Source organism: Rana temporaria, chromosome 6 (assembly GCF_905171775.1).
Source record: "Rana temporaria chromosome 6, aRanTem1.1, whole genome shotgun sequence".
NCBI lineage: Eukaryota > Metazoa > Chordata > Amphibia > Anura > Ranidae > Rana > Rana temporaria.
The window spans coordinates 4476431-4495934 of NC_053494.1; the positions used below are offsets into that span (position 1 = coordinate 4476431).

A 19504-nucleotide genomic window follows, 5' to 3' on the forward strand; every position below is an offset into this window, starting at 1 on the left:
CTTGTTTTTATAAAGAGGTACAGTACTGACAATGATTAGCATATACTTCACACCATTACTGCACACGGGGCCGTCTAGCTGCAGTTAATCCCATCCCATGTTTTTTTTTTGGACCTGGGAGGGACAGGTGCAGCATCCAGCCCTGCTTCAGGAGGGACAGGTGCAGCATCCAGCCCTGCTTCGGGAGTTACAGGCGCAGCGTCCAGCCCTGCTTCGGGAGGAACAGGCGCAGCGTCCAGCCCTGCTTCGGGAGGGACAGGCGCAGCGTCCAGCCCTGCTTCGGGAGGGACAGGCGCAGCGTCCAGCCCTGCTTAGGGAGGGACAGGCGCAGCGTCCAGCCCTGCTTCGGGAGGGACAGGCGCAGCGTCCAGCCCTGCTTCGGGAGGGACAGGCGCAGCGTCCAGCCCTGCTTCGGGAGGGACAGGCGCAGCGTCCAGCCCTGCTTCGGGAGGGACAGGCGCATCGTCCAGCCCTGCTTCGGGAGGGACAGGCGCATCGTCCAGCCCTGCTTAGGGAGGGACAGGCGCAGCGTCCAGCCCTGCTTCGGGAGGGACAGGCGCAGCGTCCAGCCCTGCTTCGGGAGGGACAGGCGCAGCGTCCAGCCCTGCTTCGGGAGGGACAGGCGCAGCGTCCAGCCCTGCTTCGGGAGGGACAGGCGTAGCGTCCAGCCCTGCTTCGGGAGGGACAGGCGCAGTGTCCAGCCCTGTGCGGAAGTTATGTTTGATGTTGCTTCCACCATACAATGTTATGGAGCCGAGCAGGGGCCATTTTTCCCTCACTCAGCTCCATGTCTCAGAGGGGAGAGGACCCGATCAGCTCCACTGCTACCGGTGGCTCCTGTAAGTGGCAGAGACCACTTTTTTAGAAAGAGGACTGTCCGCCATTTAAAAATAAACCGGGGTTATGGCTGCTATCTGCTGCCATAACCCTGGTATTCTACGTCAAAGTACTGACGTACAATGACGACGGGCAGTCCACAAGTTAAGATGCCCTTCACACCTGGATGACGTGTCACTTGAAGATTAAAGCTCCTTGCTCCAAAAAGTACATGAGCTTCTTTTGGGGCAGAGTCACGTGTTTTGGCCTCAGTAGACCTCAATAGAAGTGCCTGAAAAATTGTGTAATGCGTTTTTCTGCATTTACTTGTCTAGTAACTAACTCTCCGTGCCAAAAAAATAAATGAAATAAATGAAGCCAGAAGAATGTGCCAAGTCACAAAAGAAATGCCGGCATGAGTGCTAAAAAAAGAACACCCGAATAACGATCAAAGACGCACTCAACTGTGAATGGAGACTTTGCTAAGTGATCGGAATCTATTCCTTACATAAATGAACCTTATTATGATAGGAACTAAGCCCCCCCCCCCCAAGGTTTATAAAACATTTCACATATGGATATTATAAAATACACTGATCTTCTTTCACATGGTCATCTGAGCACATTGAGAAGGTTAAAGGACGTCTCTATGAGTTAATATTTACATTGTGGTATATTGGCCTCGCTGTGATCTCCCTCCCCCTCTTTCTCCTCCTCCTCCCCCTCTTCTTCTTGAAGTTAGTTTCACTTTAACTGGGACTTTGCCCTTTCTATATCAGGAGGAGACGGAACCCCAACATACAGTAAGGGCAGAGATCCTGCAAAGGGGAAAATGGAGGGGAGGGGGGGGAAGATAACAGGGAGAGGCAAAGAAACAGGTGGGGGAGTCTGGGAGGAAACAAAAGATACATCATCATACAACAGATACATTAATATATAATATACACAGCAATATACAACATACACAGCAATATATAATATACACAGCAATATGCAGACGGTACACTAGAAAGAAAATGCAACATTATAAATGTACAATAGATACATTATAAAGCATTTACTACAATATACCACAGACACATTATTATACAAAAGATACATTAAATAGAAGATACAACAATATACAACAAATACATTATATAGAAGAGACACCAATATACAACAAATACATTATATAGAAGAGACACCAATACACAACAAATACATTATATAGAAGAGACACCAATATACAACAAATACATTACAAAGCAGATCTAATAAATACATTATAAAAAAAACCCATAAAAAAATACCCCAACATACAGAGTAAAGGCAGAAATTCTGCAAAGGGGTAAATGGAGGGGGGGTCAGATAACAGATCAGAAAGGGAGATGCAAAGAAACAGGTGGGGGAGTCTGGGAGGAAACAGATACTATCATCATACAACTGATACATTATTATACAACATACACAGCAATATACTACAGACATAGGTGTGCGCAGCCTATGGCATTAGGGTGTGCACCCCAAAGCTCAAACACTCACTACCGATCACTTACCATGTTCATTTAGAAAGGGAAGGGGCCAGTAAATTACATATTTACCGACTCCTTCCCCCACTCATCCTAAAGCCTCCCCGCAGCAACAGACGATGGAAGGGGAGAGGAGGGAAGCCAGTAGCGATGTGGGGGGGGGGAAGGAGGCGGGAACCAGGATAGTAGGGGAAATCTGTGCTACACAGGGTGATTAGGGTGTGCCTGGGCACACCTGGCACACCCTGTGCGCACGCCTATGACTACAGATACAATGATATGCAAACTGTGCACTAGAAAGAAAATACAACATTATAAATGTACAGTAGATACATTATAAAGCATTTACTACACAATATAAAACAGACACATTATTATACAACAGATACATTATATAGAAGATACAACATTATACAATAGATAACAGATCAGACAGGGAGATGCAAAGAAACAGGTGGGGGAGGAAACCGATACATCATCATACAATGGATGTATACACAGCAATATGCTACAGATACAACAATGTACAAAAGGTACACTAGACGTATATTGTAGTAAATGCTTTATCATATAACAGACACATTATTATACAAAAGATACATGTTAAAGGAAATACAACAATATACAACAAATAGACTACATTATGAGGAAACAAAAAACAACACACACACCCTCAAAGGTCCCCAAAAATTACATAACAGACCCTTAGATTGTCTGTGTGCTGTTTTTTTTTTTGTTTGTTTTTTTTTAAGCTGTCATGTAATTTGCTGCCTATTTTTAAACACTTTTTTCCTTTGTAAATATCACAAAAAAAAATAAAACACAACATGTGTATCATTTTACTTGAAGAAAGTAAAAAAATAAAAAATAAAAGATGTAAATAATGTGATGTACATGATGACCAAATATGAAAATAAATAAATAATTTGTGATTTAGAATTTTGATATTTTTATACTTTTAAAATTATACTGTTAGTTCTCATATATATTGTTATTATGATGTTGTTAAAGCGGGAGTTCACCCATTTAAAAAAAAAAAAAAAATCTCCCCTTAGCTTCCTGCTCGTTCGGTCTAGGGGAATCGGCTATTTATATTAAAATATGAGCCGTACTTACCGTTTTCGAGCTGCATCTTCTTCCGTCGCTTCCGGGTATGGGTCTTCGGGAGCGGGCGTTCCTTCGTGAGTGACAGTCTTCCGAGAGGCTTCCGACGGTCGCATCCATCGCGTCACTCGTAGCCGAAAGAAGCCGAACGTCGGTGCGCCTCTATACTGCGCCTGCGCACCGACGTTCGGCTTCTTTCGGAAAATCGTGACGCGATGGATGCGACCGTCGGAAGCCTCTCGGAAGACTGTCAATCAAGAAGGAACGCCCATTCCCGCAGCCCATACCCGGAAGCGACGGAGAGGATGCGTCTCGTAAACGGGTAAGTAATGCTCATATTTTAAAATAAATAGCCGATTCCCCTAGTAATAACGAGCAGGAATCTAAGGGGGAAAAGTGCCCTCTAAGGGTGAACCCCCGCTTTAAGGGAATGAGGTAGCACGGCCCATTTCAAGTTGAACTCTGCGACTTAAAAAAAAATACCACTGCATGCCCCCCCAATCCCCCTGTGATGCAGGGGTCACATGCATGTTATGTCTAGGGGGGTAGAGGAAAAGGCTGAAATACATACAATGCCAGACATAGAGGTAGAACACTTCGCAGAAGAAACCTGCTGGAGCACAGAATAACCTTTGCAGGTGAGGGGGGGGGGGGATTTGGTAACCCCTGGCAAATCATCATTCAACCCCCAGGTTGAAAACCACTGGATTAGAAGCAAAAATCCAGCAGGAGCTCCAGAGTATAAAAGAGAAGAGAGGCGCCTCTAAGGCCTTGTACACACGACCGAACATGTCCGCTGAAACTGGTCCGAGGACCGTTTTCATCGGACATGTTCGGCCGTGTGTACAAGGCCTAAGTGTAGCAATAAGTTGCTAAATGTTGTATCTTCATTAAATGTAACCAAATTGCTACACTTAGAGGAGGCGCCTCTCTTCTCTTTTATACTCAGTTGTGACATGACGCTACTCTTATATCAAGACATCGCTTGTATATCGAGTAAACATTTCTGGATTGCTTGTCTTGTAAAATGCTCTCAAACCAAGGTTTTACTGTATAGACAAGCTATATAACACTACTGGGGGAGACAGAAAATAAATAAATAATAAAAACAGTTCTAATAACATTAGTGACTAATTGCATTATTATTGTTATTTTCCATTTTGCCCACTTTGCCCACTTTGCCCAGAGCTCCATATCCTGCTGGGTAGAAAGCTTGAGGCCCTCAGAAGAAAGAGGTCAGGAAGACAGACAACGCCCCATTTTTATAATAATTATTTTTTTCTATGTTTTGACCCAGAGAATTGTGATCTCCTAGAAGATCTTATGATGACGCCAACCGTTGGAATATTCTCCAGGTCTGAAGATACTGAATACGCCTGGTTAACGGACCGGCTTGGAGAATGCTGTGACGTTCTTCCAGTCTACATATCTAATTATAATCGCCATGTTCTGATACAATCCCTCAGCCAATGCCGATTCGCCATCTTGTATCACACCAAAAACAGAGGCCGGATTAATATCACCGATGTCACAGATTCTATCTACGATGAAGAGATACGCCTGCTATCGGACAGACTCGGTGAGCAAAAAAGCCTAAACTGTCCATTAGATGTGTCATTTACAATACGGGAAGATCTGAAATCGATCATTAAATGTCCATATAAGATTCACAATGTTGAAGCTGAATTCCTATCAGACAATTATTTGCATTCATTGACAAAATGACCTCCTGGGTTTACTATCCGCTTTCACAGGGATCAACCAGGTATGGAATATGGAATATTTGTCCTAGCTGGACCCATTGTAACTATGCAAACATGGGGCTAGATTCAGGTAGAGTTAGGTCGGCGTATCAGTAGATACGCCGACCTAACTCGGAATCTGCGTCGACCTAGGTTTAAGTGTATTCTCAAACAGAGATACACTTAAACCTATCTAAGATACGACAGCCTGCGCCGTCCTATCTTAGGGTGCAATATTTAGGCTGGCCGCTAGGTGGCGCTTCCATTGTGGTCGGCGTAGAATATGTAAATCACTAGATACGCCTATTCATGAACGTACGCCCGGCTGCCGCAGTACAGATACGCCGTTTACGTAACGCATTATCAGGCCTAAAGTTATTCCATCAAATAGTTGGAATAGTAATGTTAAAGTATGGCCGCCGTTCCCGCTTCGAAATTCGAAAATTTTACGTTGTTTGCGTAAGTCGTCCGTGAATAGGGATTTACGTCATTTACGTCCACGTCGAAACCAATAGGACCGTGCGGCGTACTTAGCCGCAATGCACACTGGGAAATGTAGGCGGACGGGGCATGCGCCGTTCCAAAAAAACGTCAATCACGTCAGGTCAAAACATATTATCATAAAACACGCCCCCTCAGCCTATTTCGAATTAGGCGCGCTTGCGCTCGCCCCCATTTACGCTACGCCGCCGTAACTTAGGAGGCAAGTGCTTTGTGAATACAGCACTTGCCTCACTTACTTACGGCGGCGTAGCGTAAATACGATACGCTACGCCGCCGTAACAATGCACAAATCTACCTGAATCTAGCCCATGGACTTCAGCTTTACCCATTTGAGTACCAGCCTGTAATACCCCTTAGTTACCAGGCCATTCTGGGGGGTTTTCAGTGCTGTGATAGTTTGACTGACAATTACTTAGTCACACATAACTGTACACAAATTAGTTTTATACCATTTTATACCATTTTATAAAAAAAATTGATTTTCTAATAGAACTGTTTTTTGGCGATGTTTAATAACTGCAGTTTTTTTTTTATAAATCCGCAAATGATGATCCATTCATTCTCTTCCCATTAGTAATTACTGATCTCTCTCCTTCCCTGTTGTAAGGGGAAGGGGAGAGATCAGCACTATAAATAGTACCATATGATTGCTGTGTAGACCAATCACAGTGATCACATGGTACCCGATCCCTCAGATTGGCTGGTTACACTGTCTTGGTGTCAGTGGCGTAACTAGAACCTTAAGGGCCCTGGTGCAAGAAGGGCTCCCCTCACACCTGGCCAGGGCCCTTCCTTTCGAGCCAGGTGGCGGAACACCAGGGCCCTTCCTTTCGAGCATGGTGGCGGAACACCAGGGCCCTTCCTTTTCGAGCATGGTGGCGGAACACCAGGGCCCTTCCTTTTGAGCTCAGTGGCGGAACACCAGGGCCCAGTTGCAAGTGCGACCTTTGTGACCCTGGTAGTTCCACCACTGGTGTAAATATTTTTTTTTATTTTTGTTATTTTATTCTTTTATTTTTTACCATTTTTTTTTTGTTGTACAATATTTGCATTCATTGACAAAATGACCTCCTGTGTTTACTATTCAGCAGGGCAGCCACTTTCACAGGGATCAACCAGGTATTATTAAAAAAATAAATACAATTAAAACATTTTTTAGGAGCCCTGTTGGGGGGCTTTGGTGAGATATCAGGGGTCTAAACAAACTTCTGGTGTTTCACCTTTGAGACAGAGAAAGGAGAATATGGACACAGCCCTCAATCTTCTCTGCATCCTCAGCTGCACAGACTGAATGGACAGGAATAGCTCTGTATAGAGGCTTCCCGTTCATTCATAAACTGAAGCACAGTAAACACAGTTTCATTAGGACAAGGAAGGGGCCGGCAAATTACACATTTACCGGCTTCTTCCCTATTCTCAATCCTGACAGCATCTCCCGCAGCAGATGGCAGGAGAAGAGAAGGGGAAAGTTGGCAGAGCTGCGGGGGATGTGGGGGTTAAGAAAGAGCACAGAGGTTCGGAGAGCACACAGGTGAGCAGCAGAAAGAAGCTGGCTTGGGGGAGCGGCGGAGCGGCGCAAAAAGGTATAAGCTGAGGGGGGCATTTTCAGCACAAAAAATTGTGCTGAAAAACTCGGTTTATACTCGAGTATATACGGTATATGTATTGTGGGTAGTACGGAAGTAGATAAATGATGGATTTGACCCCTTTCCCTTGTATCACAGGAGAAGGTAAAGTCTTAGCGGTCATCGATGATCTGGAGGACAGCAGTGAGAAGACCAAGGACAGAATCCTGGACAGTCAGTTTACCCTTCGGAACAAGACTGAGGGGAACGTCTTCCTTTTCACCAAAGAGGAGAAGCGAAACCAGCAAAGGTTGAGAGAAAAAGTACAGCCGATAATTGATCTGATCCAAAGGGGTACGGTCAGGGCTCCAAAACCCGCCGGTCCGCCTGGGATCATACCTGAACCTGGACAAGGTACTAAAAATCCACAAACATACTCATTTACAAATGACAAAAAAACGCCTCCTCACTTCATTTTTATATGTTGTGTAAAACTCAAATTTAAAGGACAAGTTCACCCCCCTCATTCGCTTTCACAATCTAAAATAAAATGGCCGCCCACCTGACCGTGTCATTCATGGGCCCCATAATCTCCTATTACCCGGGGGCCCCATAATCTCCCATTGCCCAGGGGCCCCATAATCTCCCATTGCCCAAGGGCCCCATAATCTCCTATTGCCCAGGGGCCCCATAATCTCCTATTGCCCAGGGGCCCCATAATCTCCTATTGCCCAGGGGCCCCATGAGTTGTCAGTCCGCCCCTGCTGTCAGGTATTAATGCTCAATGTTTCTGTGTTTTGTCTTTACAGAAAAAGAAAAGAAAATAAATTCCAGGGGCAGTGTGAGTGTCTATGTATTGCTTTAAATAAAGCTTATTTTATTCAGCAACGCTGCATTACATATTGGTGATCACAATGGGCTTTCCCTCGGGTGCAGCACGGGCCGGCAGCAGTAAATTTTCTTAAATTTATTAAATTGCAGTAAATGTGAACAAGTCACAGGTGTGCGCAGCCAAAGCTCAATCACTCATGTGCATGTGTCTCAATCACTCATGCGCGTCTGTCTATATATATATATATATCAGTAGGGCAGAGATTGGTTAGTTTGTTTTTGTATAAAAAAAAAATATATTATTAAATGTTTACAATATTTTTTTACAATCATTTTTTTATTTTTGTCTTTTTTTACAATTTTTGTAAAAGGCCCCATTGGGGGGCTTTGGAGAAAAATAAGGGGTGCAACCAGACCCCTGATGTCTCATTTTTGGGAGAGAGAAGGGGACTGAGGACAGAGATTCCCCAGTCCCTGTCTCTGCAGCCAAGCAGCAGGGGAAATCTGTGCAGCGCAGGGTGATTGGGGCGTGCCCTGGCACACCTGGCACACCCTGTGCGCACGCCTTTGGAACAAGCCCTAAGGATCTATTCCTAAACCCCCAAAACAACATGATAGCTGGACAACTATTCTCCAGATCCCCCCCCTTACATCAGAGTTACAAGCTTTCCCTTTACAGCAGACTTCGCAGAGTCCCCTCTTAGATCAGAGTCCCTTACGTGCCTCCATAGATAAGAATCCACCCTTACATCAGAGTCCTTCACATTCCTCCATAGATAAGAATCCCCAGAGTCTACCCTTACATCAGAATCCTTCACGTTTCTCTATAGATAGGAATCCCCAGAGTCTACCCTTACATCAGAGTGCTTCACGTTCCTCCATAGATAAGGATCCACAGAGTCTACCCTTATATCAGAGTCCTTCACTTTCCTCCATAGATAAGAATCCACAGATTCTACCCTTATATCAGAGTCCTTCACTTTCCTCCATAGATATGAATCCACAGAGTCTACCCTTATATCAGAGTCCTTCACGTTCCTTAATAGATAAGAATCCACACTGAGTTCTTCACTTTCCTTCATAGATATAAATCCACAGAGTCTACCCTTATATCAGGGTTCTTCACTTTCCTCCATAGATAGGAATCCACAGAGTTCCCCTTTACATCAGAGTTCCCCCCTTAAATCAGTTTCCCTACTCCCCCTTACATCTGTGTCCCCCCATCCTCTCAGAGTCCCATTTTCAGCAGGTGGTGGAGCACTATGACCGATGGTCCTTGCAACCAATAACCTTGACAGTGGCGGTGGGGGTATAGCTGTGTTGTATATTACAGGTTATGTACTCGGCTATAACTACATGTTAAGGCAGTACAGCCAGCCCTCCTGTGCTGGGCCCGGGCACCATCAGTTCAAAAGGGGGGCCCAGGCACCTGCTGAGCAGGAGGTCTGGCTGTGCTCTCTTACTGCAGACACCGATCCTGTTCTGCCTCCCTCTACAACGATGACAGCTTCTCCTCCTCTTAGTAAATCTTTGAACTCGCACTGCTTGCAAAAGAATTGCATTTTTTCATCCTACTTTCACTGTGCATTCTTCTGTACATGGGATCCCAAGGGTGACTTTGTTGTGTTGATCCAACAGGTATCATTTCTGGTGGTTTTGGCTTTATCTGGGATTATGTGCCAAGAATTGTATCGCTCACCGGATGGTAGAAATGTAAGTAAGACTTTGTTGCCTCCTCCTCGTAGAGGGTGAATATCGCCGCTGCCGAGCCGCGTTTAGACACAATGGGCCAGATCCACGTAGATCGCCGCATCTTTGAGCAAGCGTAACGTATCATATTTACGTTACGCCTCCGCAACTTAGGTGGGCAAGTGCAGTATTCTCCGAGCACCTGCTCCGTAAGTTGCGGCGGCGTAGCGTAAATAGGCCGGCGTAAGCCCGCCTAATTCAAAGGGGGGCGTGTTTTATGTAAATGTTATGTGACCCGACGTGATTGACGTTTTTTTTAACGGTGCATGCGCCGTCCATGGGGGTATCCCAGTGCGCATGCTCGAAATTAACCTGCAACAAGCCAATGTTTACGACATGAACGTCATTCTACGCAAAGCCCTATTCGCGAACGACTTACGCAAACGACGTAAAATTTTCAAAATTCGACGCGGGAACGATGTCCATACTTAGGATACGCCTCATATAGCAGGGGTAACTATACGCCGAAAAAAGCCTAACGAAAACGACGTAAAAAAATGCGCCGGCCGGACGGACGTTCGTGGATCGCCGTATCTAGCTAATTTGCATACTCGACGCAGAAATCGACGGAAACGCCACCTAGCGGCCAGCGTAAATATGCAGTTAAGATACGACGGCGCAGGAGCCGTATCTTAGCAACATTTAAGCGTATCTTAGTCTGAGAATACGCTTAAAGTTGCGACCGCGGGGATTCGGACTTACGACGGCGTATCTACTGATACGCCCGTCGTAAGTCTTCGTGGATCTGGCCCAATATCGCGGCCAGGTACTGTATAGGTAACACTGAAGGAAAGCTGTAGAAGATAGGAGAAAAACGAGGACAGAGCAGAATCTTGGAGTCCAATGGAGTGGAGATTATTGAGGGTGATCGGGTGGTCAAGAGTATCAAAGACAGCAGAAAGGTCTAGGAGTAAGGGTATGAAGTAGTAGTTGGTTTTAGCATTTAGTAAATTAATAGTGAGTTTTAGTAGGGCAGTTTCTGCAAGCGAATTTCAGAATGTAAAAGGCCAAATAGGTTGTTTTCAGTGAAGTAGGAGCTCAGACAGTTCACTTCTGTGAAAAAAATGTGAAAAAAATATAAATCGCGCAACAACTAAAATATGTGAAACAAATGTTTGAATCACAAAACACAGAAAACTATGTAATATATATTGATATAAATCATAAACTATGTGGTTATGATGGTATATATAAATTACGAATATACCAAAAAACAAGAGAGGTTGATAGCCACTAGAGGGCACTATATAGCACTCTCAAGTCCCTCAATAACAGTGAAACAGTGATAAATGAACATCAAAATTTGTTTAGATCATATCATTAGATCAATAAATATTAACCAAAAATAAAAATATATATAGACATATAAATAAAACAAAAATTGTAGCAATAAAGTCCATAAATGTTTAACACATGAAATGCCAAACGCCCGTGCTCTGTGCCAAATTCCAAAATCAGTTGAAAACGTGTCCAAAGAAAAGTGATGTATCCTCCACCAAACTATAGATTGGCTCCTTACCAAATCGCCATGATGCCTTATGACAGGGGATCATGAACAGCATATAATAGGTAGTCGCTCCCAGTCTTGCAGTTCAGACAGATACGATCCTTAACATTGGGTCTCATACACAAGTAATTAAACTTGACCAACATCAATGCCCACCATGTAAAAAACAATAACAGCTCCACATAGCGCATTAAATGAGTAAAAAAATAAATAAAGGTTTATTAAAAGTTGTGTTGCACTTACAAACATGCAGTAAAAAAAATGCCTCGAATCTGATGTGTCGGCCGGTACACAAATTCCCAGAAACCTGTCCACTGGGGGAACGTTTGGAGCTCTTGGGTGACGACAGAGCGTCGCTCCGCCCTACGTCCGTTTCGTAAAATATTACTTCTTCCAGGTGGCACTAATTTAGTGCTGATTCACCGGTATCCATGCATGAGCCAATAGCCCAATGAGAATATTTATGTATCTGCAGCTCCTCAGTGTGTCCCCAACCATCTACCTTCTTATCTTTTCTCTACTGACATATTTGTGCCAGTTTTGCCCTCGCCAATGTCTATATTCCTGTTTTTTATGACCCCTGAACACTTAAAGGTTTGGCATTAGTCTTAGTTCTTCCCCCATTACTTATTACTGCCACCCCACACCTCTATACACCTCTTATTGTGGTCTTGATGGGCCTCTTCCATTTGTAGCCGCATGCACTGATTATTAGGTCACTTCTAATTTGTTCTAATTATTGTGTGTTATTATTTTTTCCACACACAGTGGTTTCTTGCCTGCTTTTGGACAGTTGGGGCCTTCAGGGCTTACTTCAGGAAGCCATCACATGTCTTTTGGTTTGTAAGTATGCAATGACGGTCTTTCTAAAGTACAACTATGCACCTGTATGACAGTTTAATCAAGCTCCTAACTCAGTTACTGACAGGTCACCTGCGGTCAGGTGACAGATGCACACCGTTGGGGTCAGGTAGTGGACCTTACGGCTGACTGCTGCGGACGGAACACTGGGTGGCTAAGAAAGGCAAGTCACTGGGGCACTAACAGAGATTCCACAGGGAGCTAGAGCCTAAGATTCCCCAGTGCAAGAGTCCACCAAGACACAGGAGCACTGGGGTTACAGGTGACAATGGGGTCACTGGAGTTCTAGAGGCATTGGAGACACTTTAGTAACTGGAGTGAGAGGGGTCTCTGGAAGCACAGGAGTGTAGGGGTCTCTAAAGACACTGGTGACCTGAGGTTACTGGAGACACTGAGGTCACCAGAGTGCAAGTGGCACTGGAGACCCTTCAGTAGCTGGAGTGAGGGGGTCTCTGGAAGCACAGGCATGCAAGAATCCATGAAGACACAGGAGCAGTGGGGTTACTGGGGACAATGGGGTCACTGGAGTTCTAGAGGCATTAGAGACACTTCAGTATCTGGAGTGCAGGGGTCTCTGGAAGCACGGGAGTGCAGGGGTCTCTAAAGGCACCGGTGAGCTGAGGTTCCTGGAGACACTGAGGTCACCAGAGTGCAACTGGCACTGCATACACTTCAGTAGCTGGAGTGAGGGGGTCTCTGGAAGCACAGGAGTGCAGGGGTCTATAAAGGCACTGGTGATCTGAGGTTTCTGGAGACACTGAGGTCACCAAGGTGCAAGTGGCACTGGAGATACTTGGGTTACTGGAGTGCAGGGGTCTCTGGAATCACTGGAGTGCAGGGGTCTCTGGAGGCACAGGAGTACAAGAGTCCATGAAGACATAGGAGCACTGGGGTTACTGGAGACAATGGGGTCACTGGAGTTCTAATGGCACTGGAGAAACTTCAGTACCTGGAGTGCAGGGGTCTCTGGAAGCACAGGAGTGCAGGGGTCTCTGGAAGCACAGGAGTCTCTGGAAGCACATGAGCGCAGGGGTCTCTGGAGGCACAGGAGTACAAGAGTCCATGAAGACATAGGAGCACTGGGGTTACTGGAGACAATGGGGTCACTGAAGTTCTAATGGCACTGGAGACACTTCAGTAACTGGAGTGAGGGGGTCTCTGGAAGCACAGGAGCGCAGGGGTCTCTAAAGGCACTGGTGCACTGGGGTTACTGGAGACACTGAGGTCACTAGAGTGCAAGTGGCACTGGAGACACTTCAGTACCTGGAGTGAGGGGGTCTCTGGCAGCAGAGAAGTGCAGGGGTCTCTAAAGGCACTGGTGCACTGAGGTTAATGTAGACACTGAGGTCACCAGGGTGAAAGTGGCATTGGAGTTACTTGGGTCACTGGAGTGCAGGGGTCTCTGGAAGCACAGGATCACTGGAGATACATGAATCACCAGAGGGCTAGGGCCACTGGAGACACTTGGGTGACTGGAGTTCAGGGGTTTCTAATAGCACAGTCATAGTCACTGGGAATGCTGGAGGCTCAACTTACGAGTAGCAAAGTGTTGCTTGAATGTGGAGAAATGCACCACTTAGCTGTTAAAGATGGCACATGAGTGCTTATTGGCAATGGTGGTGGCACTTCACATGTAATCCCGAAGTGCCAAGCAGAGTCCATGCTGGATTGAGTATGATTTGAGTGTGACAGACCTAAAACACATCCAACCTTACATCACATCACTTAGAAGTTAAACTTTGTAATTCTGTATTTGTGTCTCTGGTGTTGTTTATACAAATTACTGATACAAATGTAACTCTATACCAGCATCCCCGGATCCATTCCATGTTTTCCTGGATCGTGACCCTCGCCAGTTTGTACAACTTTAGCTACAGACAAAGCATTTCTGATGTAAGTTGAATATTTCCTGTCTGTCCTTCTCAAGTACTGATCTCTATGATACCCAAGACAACACGATCACTGATCAGCCCTTCTAAAGTGTCATCTTTCAAAAAAGCCTTTAAAGTGATATTAAAGTCTTGTGTTTGTTTTTTGTTGTTTAAAAATAATTAACATGTCCCTGATCCTCCTCTACTCAGGTCCCTCACTGATGCGTCTGGCCCCTCCCTGCTACCGAGTGCCCCCACAGCAAATAGCTTGCAATGGGGGCACCTGAGACAAGCCGCTGCTCTGTGTGTCCATTGAGACACATAGCCATTGCTTTGACCCGCCCCCTCTCTCGCCTCATTGGCTCACTGACTTTGATTGACAGCAGAGGGAGCCAATGGTGCCCGCTGCTGGCCAATGAGGAGGGAGAGGCTTCCGACAGCCAAGGCTCTTGTGCACATTGCTAAATGGAGATGGGCTCAGGTAAGTATGGGGGGCTGAGTAGGGTTGCTGCACACAGAAGTTTTTTTTTTTTTGAATGTACAAAATGCAATAAGATAAAAAAAACTTCTGCCTTTAGAACCACTTTAAAGTGTAATGCCGCGTACACACAATCATTTATCGGATTGTAAAAAACAACATTTTTCAGGCTCTAGAAAAAATGACGTTTTTTTCAACTTGATCATTAAAACGACCTTGCCTACACACGATCGTGAAAAAAAAATGCTCTAGCAAAGCGTGGTGACGTACAACACATAAAGGGGAAGTTCCATTCGGATGGCGCCACCCTTGGGGCTGCTTTAGCTGATTCCGTGTTAGTAAAAGACGATTCGCGCTTTTCTGTCTGTTACAGCGTGATGAATGTGCTTACTCCATTACAAACGGTAGTTTTACCAGAACGAGCGCTCCCGTCTCATAACTTGCTTCTGAGCACGCGCGTTTTTTTCAAGTCGTTAAAGCCCGCACACGACCATTTTTTACAACCCGAAAAACGACAACGTTTAAAATGTCGCGAACAACTAGAACATGTTCGGAAAACAATTTGGCCGTTTTTCAGAACCCGGAAAATGCTCTGAAGCCCACACACGATCGTTTTAAATGACATTTTTAAAAAAACTTTGTTTTTTACAATCCGAAAAACGATCCTGTGTAAGCGTCATTAGTCCACCTTTACAGTAAAAATGCCTTTTTTTTGGGGGGTTTATTTATTTATTTACATTGTACCTTTACTTTTTATCAACTTTATTGCTTTCACAGGAATGATAGCATGGGCTGTGACAGGTCCTCTTTTTGGAGAGATTTGGACCCCAGGTCTCTCTATTGTGGGGTCAAAAAAGACCTCAGATCTCATATTTACACTTACAAACAAAAGAATAAATCATCCCTTTAAGGCCGGAAGGCGGAAGTGATGTCGGATGTCGCTCCGGTCCTCCAAGGGCATAGAGCTGAGTGGGGACCACCTTGCCCTCACTTGGCTTCCTGCCCAGCTACAAATGGGATCGGATCGGCTCCGTATTAACCAACAGTTCCGGTAAGCCTGGAGAAGACCCGGAAGCCGCGCGCGGGGGGGGGGGGGGTTCCACCTCTCTCGCCTCCTATAAAAGTGATCCTGTGGCAAATCCGCAGCCGGGACCACTTTTTTTAGATGCAGAATCGGCAACAGTATATATAAAAAAAGGGTTATGGTATGGCTGCGGCTGCCATAACAACGGTATTCAATGTCAAAATAATCACGTATATATAAAAATATGATATAAAATAAAATGATTTGTATTATAATGTTTTGCCCTTTCTCTAGGTTGCCCTTCCTGCCTTTTGGCTTCCAGCCAGTTTAGGCCTCCTTCATGTTAATAGGCGCCAATCCCATTTGGTAAGTCAATTCCTAATCAATCGTTCCTGTTCTCATTTGTTTACAATTATAATATTATTTTTTCCTTTGTTCCACCTGTTATTTAAATAACTGTGTTTAACTTAATTTAATTTAGAATCAATTGGTCTTGAAGATGTTGGCTTATGGTCTGGTGCTGTACACCTTTTGGAAAGGTTGGGAGATACGCGATACCACCGACGTGAGTCATCAATGTTGTGTTCCGCTTTATCAGTTTCCTATAAATCCAATATAAAGAGAAAGGGTTGGGGACCTGATTTGCCCCACTGGCAACAGCTGATGGGAGACATTTATAAACGGACAAGGATCAGGGCAGGAGGTCATCAAATAGTTACAAGGTCAGAGTAGAAGTCATGGTACAGACAGAAGGTTCAACAGGTAGCTGGCAAACAGAGTCTTGTATGACAGGCAGACATCCAGGGCTTCCAGCAGATATATGGGGTCAAATCACAGGCTGAGGAAGAAAGCGGATAGACAGAGTCGTATTACAGGAAACAGAGGACAACCCGGAGAGGTCACCTCCATAGAAGGAGTCAGTATATGAAAAACAGGACCTGGAAGCAGTGCTAGGGACCATCAGGAACCTTTTGATCAGGAACTACTCCAGTACACCGAGCACGCTTTTGAACTTCCCCTATTGTGGTACCTCCGGTGTAATGGAGACAGTGGCGTACCAACGGGAGGGGGGGGCGTGGTCCGCCCCGAGTTGGGGGGGTGTCAGGCCGGCACCACTTCGGGGGTGTCAGGAGGATGCCGCTTATTCAACAGTTCTGCATAGGGAGCATTGACCTCTAGAAATGTCGCATACGGCAGCAGGAAGTGCCCGCTAGAATGCATTTCTGGCCCCATGTTCTGGTCCCTGTAGTTGTCAAGCGTTCCACATTGCAGAACCACGTTTTTCTTCATGCTTTGTACCTCAGCATACACCCCAGAAACCTTTACACCCTGATTCCACTGTCACCAAGTACATCACACCACACCCTCTTGTCCTGCAAACTAGCACCACTGTGGTAAGTGTGCGTACAGCGGTATTTCATCTAGATTATTCCCAAATGAGGGAGTGCCAGATGGGGAGGGGGTGCCTGATGGGGGTGTGGGGGGTGCCTGATGGGGGTGTGAGGGGGTGCAGTGAACAGTACATAGATTTGCAGATTACACAGGGATCGCTCAGATATGCATACTTGTGTTAAGCTGAACCATGTAACTATGCTATACAAATCATACCTAGGGTTCAGCTTTCAGTGCTGAGGCCTACAAGAAGCATACAGTTCAGGGGCAATGACTTCTCATAGACTTTGCATGCCGGATGCTTATTTCAGGACTGTAACTCTGAAAATAATAAGACCAGAAACAGCCAGGCAGCTAGCATTTTTAGACGGTCAGCAATAGCAGCCTTCAGCCTTGTCTCAGTTAGGGTTGCCACCCAATGGGGATTTACCCGGACAGTCCAGGTTTTGAATTGTGTGTCGGGATTTTGAATTGTGTGTCCGGGTTTTGAATTGTGTGTCCGGGTTTCAATCCAGCTGATACCTGGACACAATATTCAGAATAGACTGTGGCCGAGTATCACACCTGCCGAGTGCATAGGTTTGCACACGAGCCCCGCCCCCATACACAGACAGGAGAGGAGAGAGGGCTTGATCTGCTCCTCACCCCCCTCCCCTACTTCTATGTCTGCCCACCCACACACCAATTCCTGGTATTCTGTGCCTCAGGAAAGCGATGTGTGGACTGGATGTTTGAAGTTCAGCAACTGGAAGATACATGTGGATGAAAGGTGTCGATGCTGGAGCCTCCATCCTCGGTGAGTGAGCTCCCCATCCAATGTCTGTGACTTAAAGCGGGAGTTCACCCTATAAAACATTTTTAACCTTAGATTGAGGCTCATTTTGTGAAGGGGAATCGGGTAGTTTTTTTAAAATCGAAGCCGTACTTACCAATTTAGAGACCGATCTTCTCCGCCGCTTCCGGGTATGGTCTTCGGGACTGGGCGTTCCTATTTGATTGACAGGCTTCCGACGGTCGCATCCATCGCGTCACGAGTAGCCGAAAGAAGCCGAACATCGGTGCGGCTCTATACGGCACCTGCGCACCGACGTTCGGCTACTTTCGGAAAATCGTGACGCGATGGATGCGACTGTCGGAAGCCTGTCAATCAAATAGGAACGCCCAGTCCCGCAGCCCATACCCGGAAGCAGCGGAGAAGATCGCTCTCTAAAACGGTAAGTACTGCTTCGATTTTAAAAAGACTAGCCGATTCCCTTCACAAAATGAGCCTCAATCTAATGTTAAAAATGTATATTTCCGGGTGAACCTCCACTTTAAGTCTCCCCCTCCCTCCCTTCTCTCTCCTGCCTCCAAGTCAGTGAGTCTCTAAGGTAAGTGGGACTCAGATGTAAGGGAAATCCTGGGAACTCTGATGTAAGCGGGAGGTTTGGTGAGCAGAAACTCCCTTACATTAGAGTTCCCCTTTACACCAGTGTTCCCCCTTAAAATAAAAATGCTGTGTGACGGTAAAGTGTTGGGGTTTGGCTTGAAGAAAAGGTGTCAATCCTAGTCTCAATAACAGTCCTCTTTAATATGTTTGTATGAAGCACCTCACATGGAGGAACCAAAATGAATTCTGGATGACTTCCTGTTCTTCTTTTCTAGATATCGGAGTTATTAGTTCAGATAGTCCTGAGTTCTCCTTACACCCTGGCAGTTCTATGAGTTCACCACCAACGGACAGATCACCGGAGACACATGACATCTTGTTGGTTTTCCCCAACAACCTTCACTTCCACCATTGTAACCAAATACTTACTAATAAAGTTTGACAAAACAGTTCTGTTTTTAATGTTCGATGTTTACAAACTGACTTTTTTTATTTTTTATTTACTTGTATTAGAATTTGCTTTGGATTACCATAGGAGGGAACCTTTTACCTTTCCCTTTTTCTCATAGATGTGCATTTGATGATTTTTATTTTAAATTATGAAAATGTTTCACAAATTAAGTATTAAAAAATAAAGTATACATTAAATGAGTACACCATTCACAATGTTTGCTGCAAAATTGTTGGAGGCTCTTTTGACATGCTTGTCATTTCATAAATGTGCTACTTAAAGGGCCAGATCCACATACATTTGGATCGGCGCAGCGTATCAGAGATACGCTACGCCGCCGTACCTTACCTGGCGTATATTCGAATCCTCAGCGAGTTTGCGCCGTAAGTTACGGCGGCGTAGTGTATTTCTGGCGGCGGATTTGAAATTGGGCGGGTTGGGGGCCGGTTTCATTTAAATGAAGCGCGTGGCCGCGCCGAATGAACTGCGCATGCTTTATCCAGAAATTTCCCGCCGTGCTGTGCGCGAAATGACGTCGCAACAACGTCATCTTTTGAACTTAGACGTGAGTTACGTCCATCCCTATTCACGGACGACTTACGCAAAAAAAAAATTAAAATTTCGACGCGGGAACGACGGCCATACTTAACATGGCAAGTCTATCTATACGCCGCAAAATACCAGCTTTAACTATACGCCGGAAAACGCCGACTACAGACGACGTTAGAA

The 19504-nt window shown here is 45.4% G+C and overlaps 1 protein-coding gene across 3 annotated transcripts; it reads left to right on the forward strand.

Annotated features, from left to right (window-relative positions):
- Nucleotides 1-1516: 1516 nt before the first annotated feature.
- LOC120942926 lies at nucleotides 1517-18773 on the forward strand. Of its 3 annotated transcripts, none has more exons than XM_040355885.1 (10): nucleotides 1517-1619; nucleotides 4729-5010; nucleotides 7402-7656; nucleotides 8052-8083; nucleotides 9712-9786; nucleotides 12098-12172; nucleotides 14000-14083; nucleotides 15858-15929; nucleotides 16045-16128; nucleotides 18600-18773. In XM_040355885.1, the coding sequence occupies exons 2-10, from the start codon at nucleotides 4755-4757 to the stop codon at nucleotides 18657-18659; spliced, it is 993 nt and encodes a 330-aa protein (XP_040211819.1). In that variant the 5' UTR covers nucleotides 1517-1619; nucleotides 4729-4754; the 3' UTR covers nucleotides 18660-18773. The 3 variants fall into 3 exon arrangements, with proteins under 3 accessions (XP_040211819.1, XP_040211821.1, XP_040211820.1); XM_040355886.1 differs by having other exon boundaries at nucleotides 1543-1619; nucleotides 4723-5010; XM_040355887.1 differs by lacking the exon at nucleotides 16045-16128.
- The last annotated feature ends 731 nt before the right edge of the window (nucleotides 18774-19504 follow it).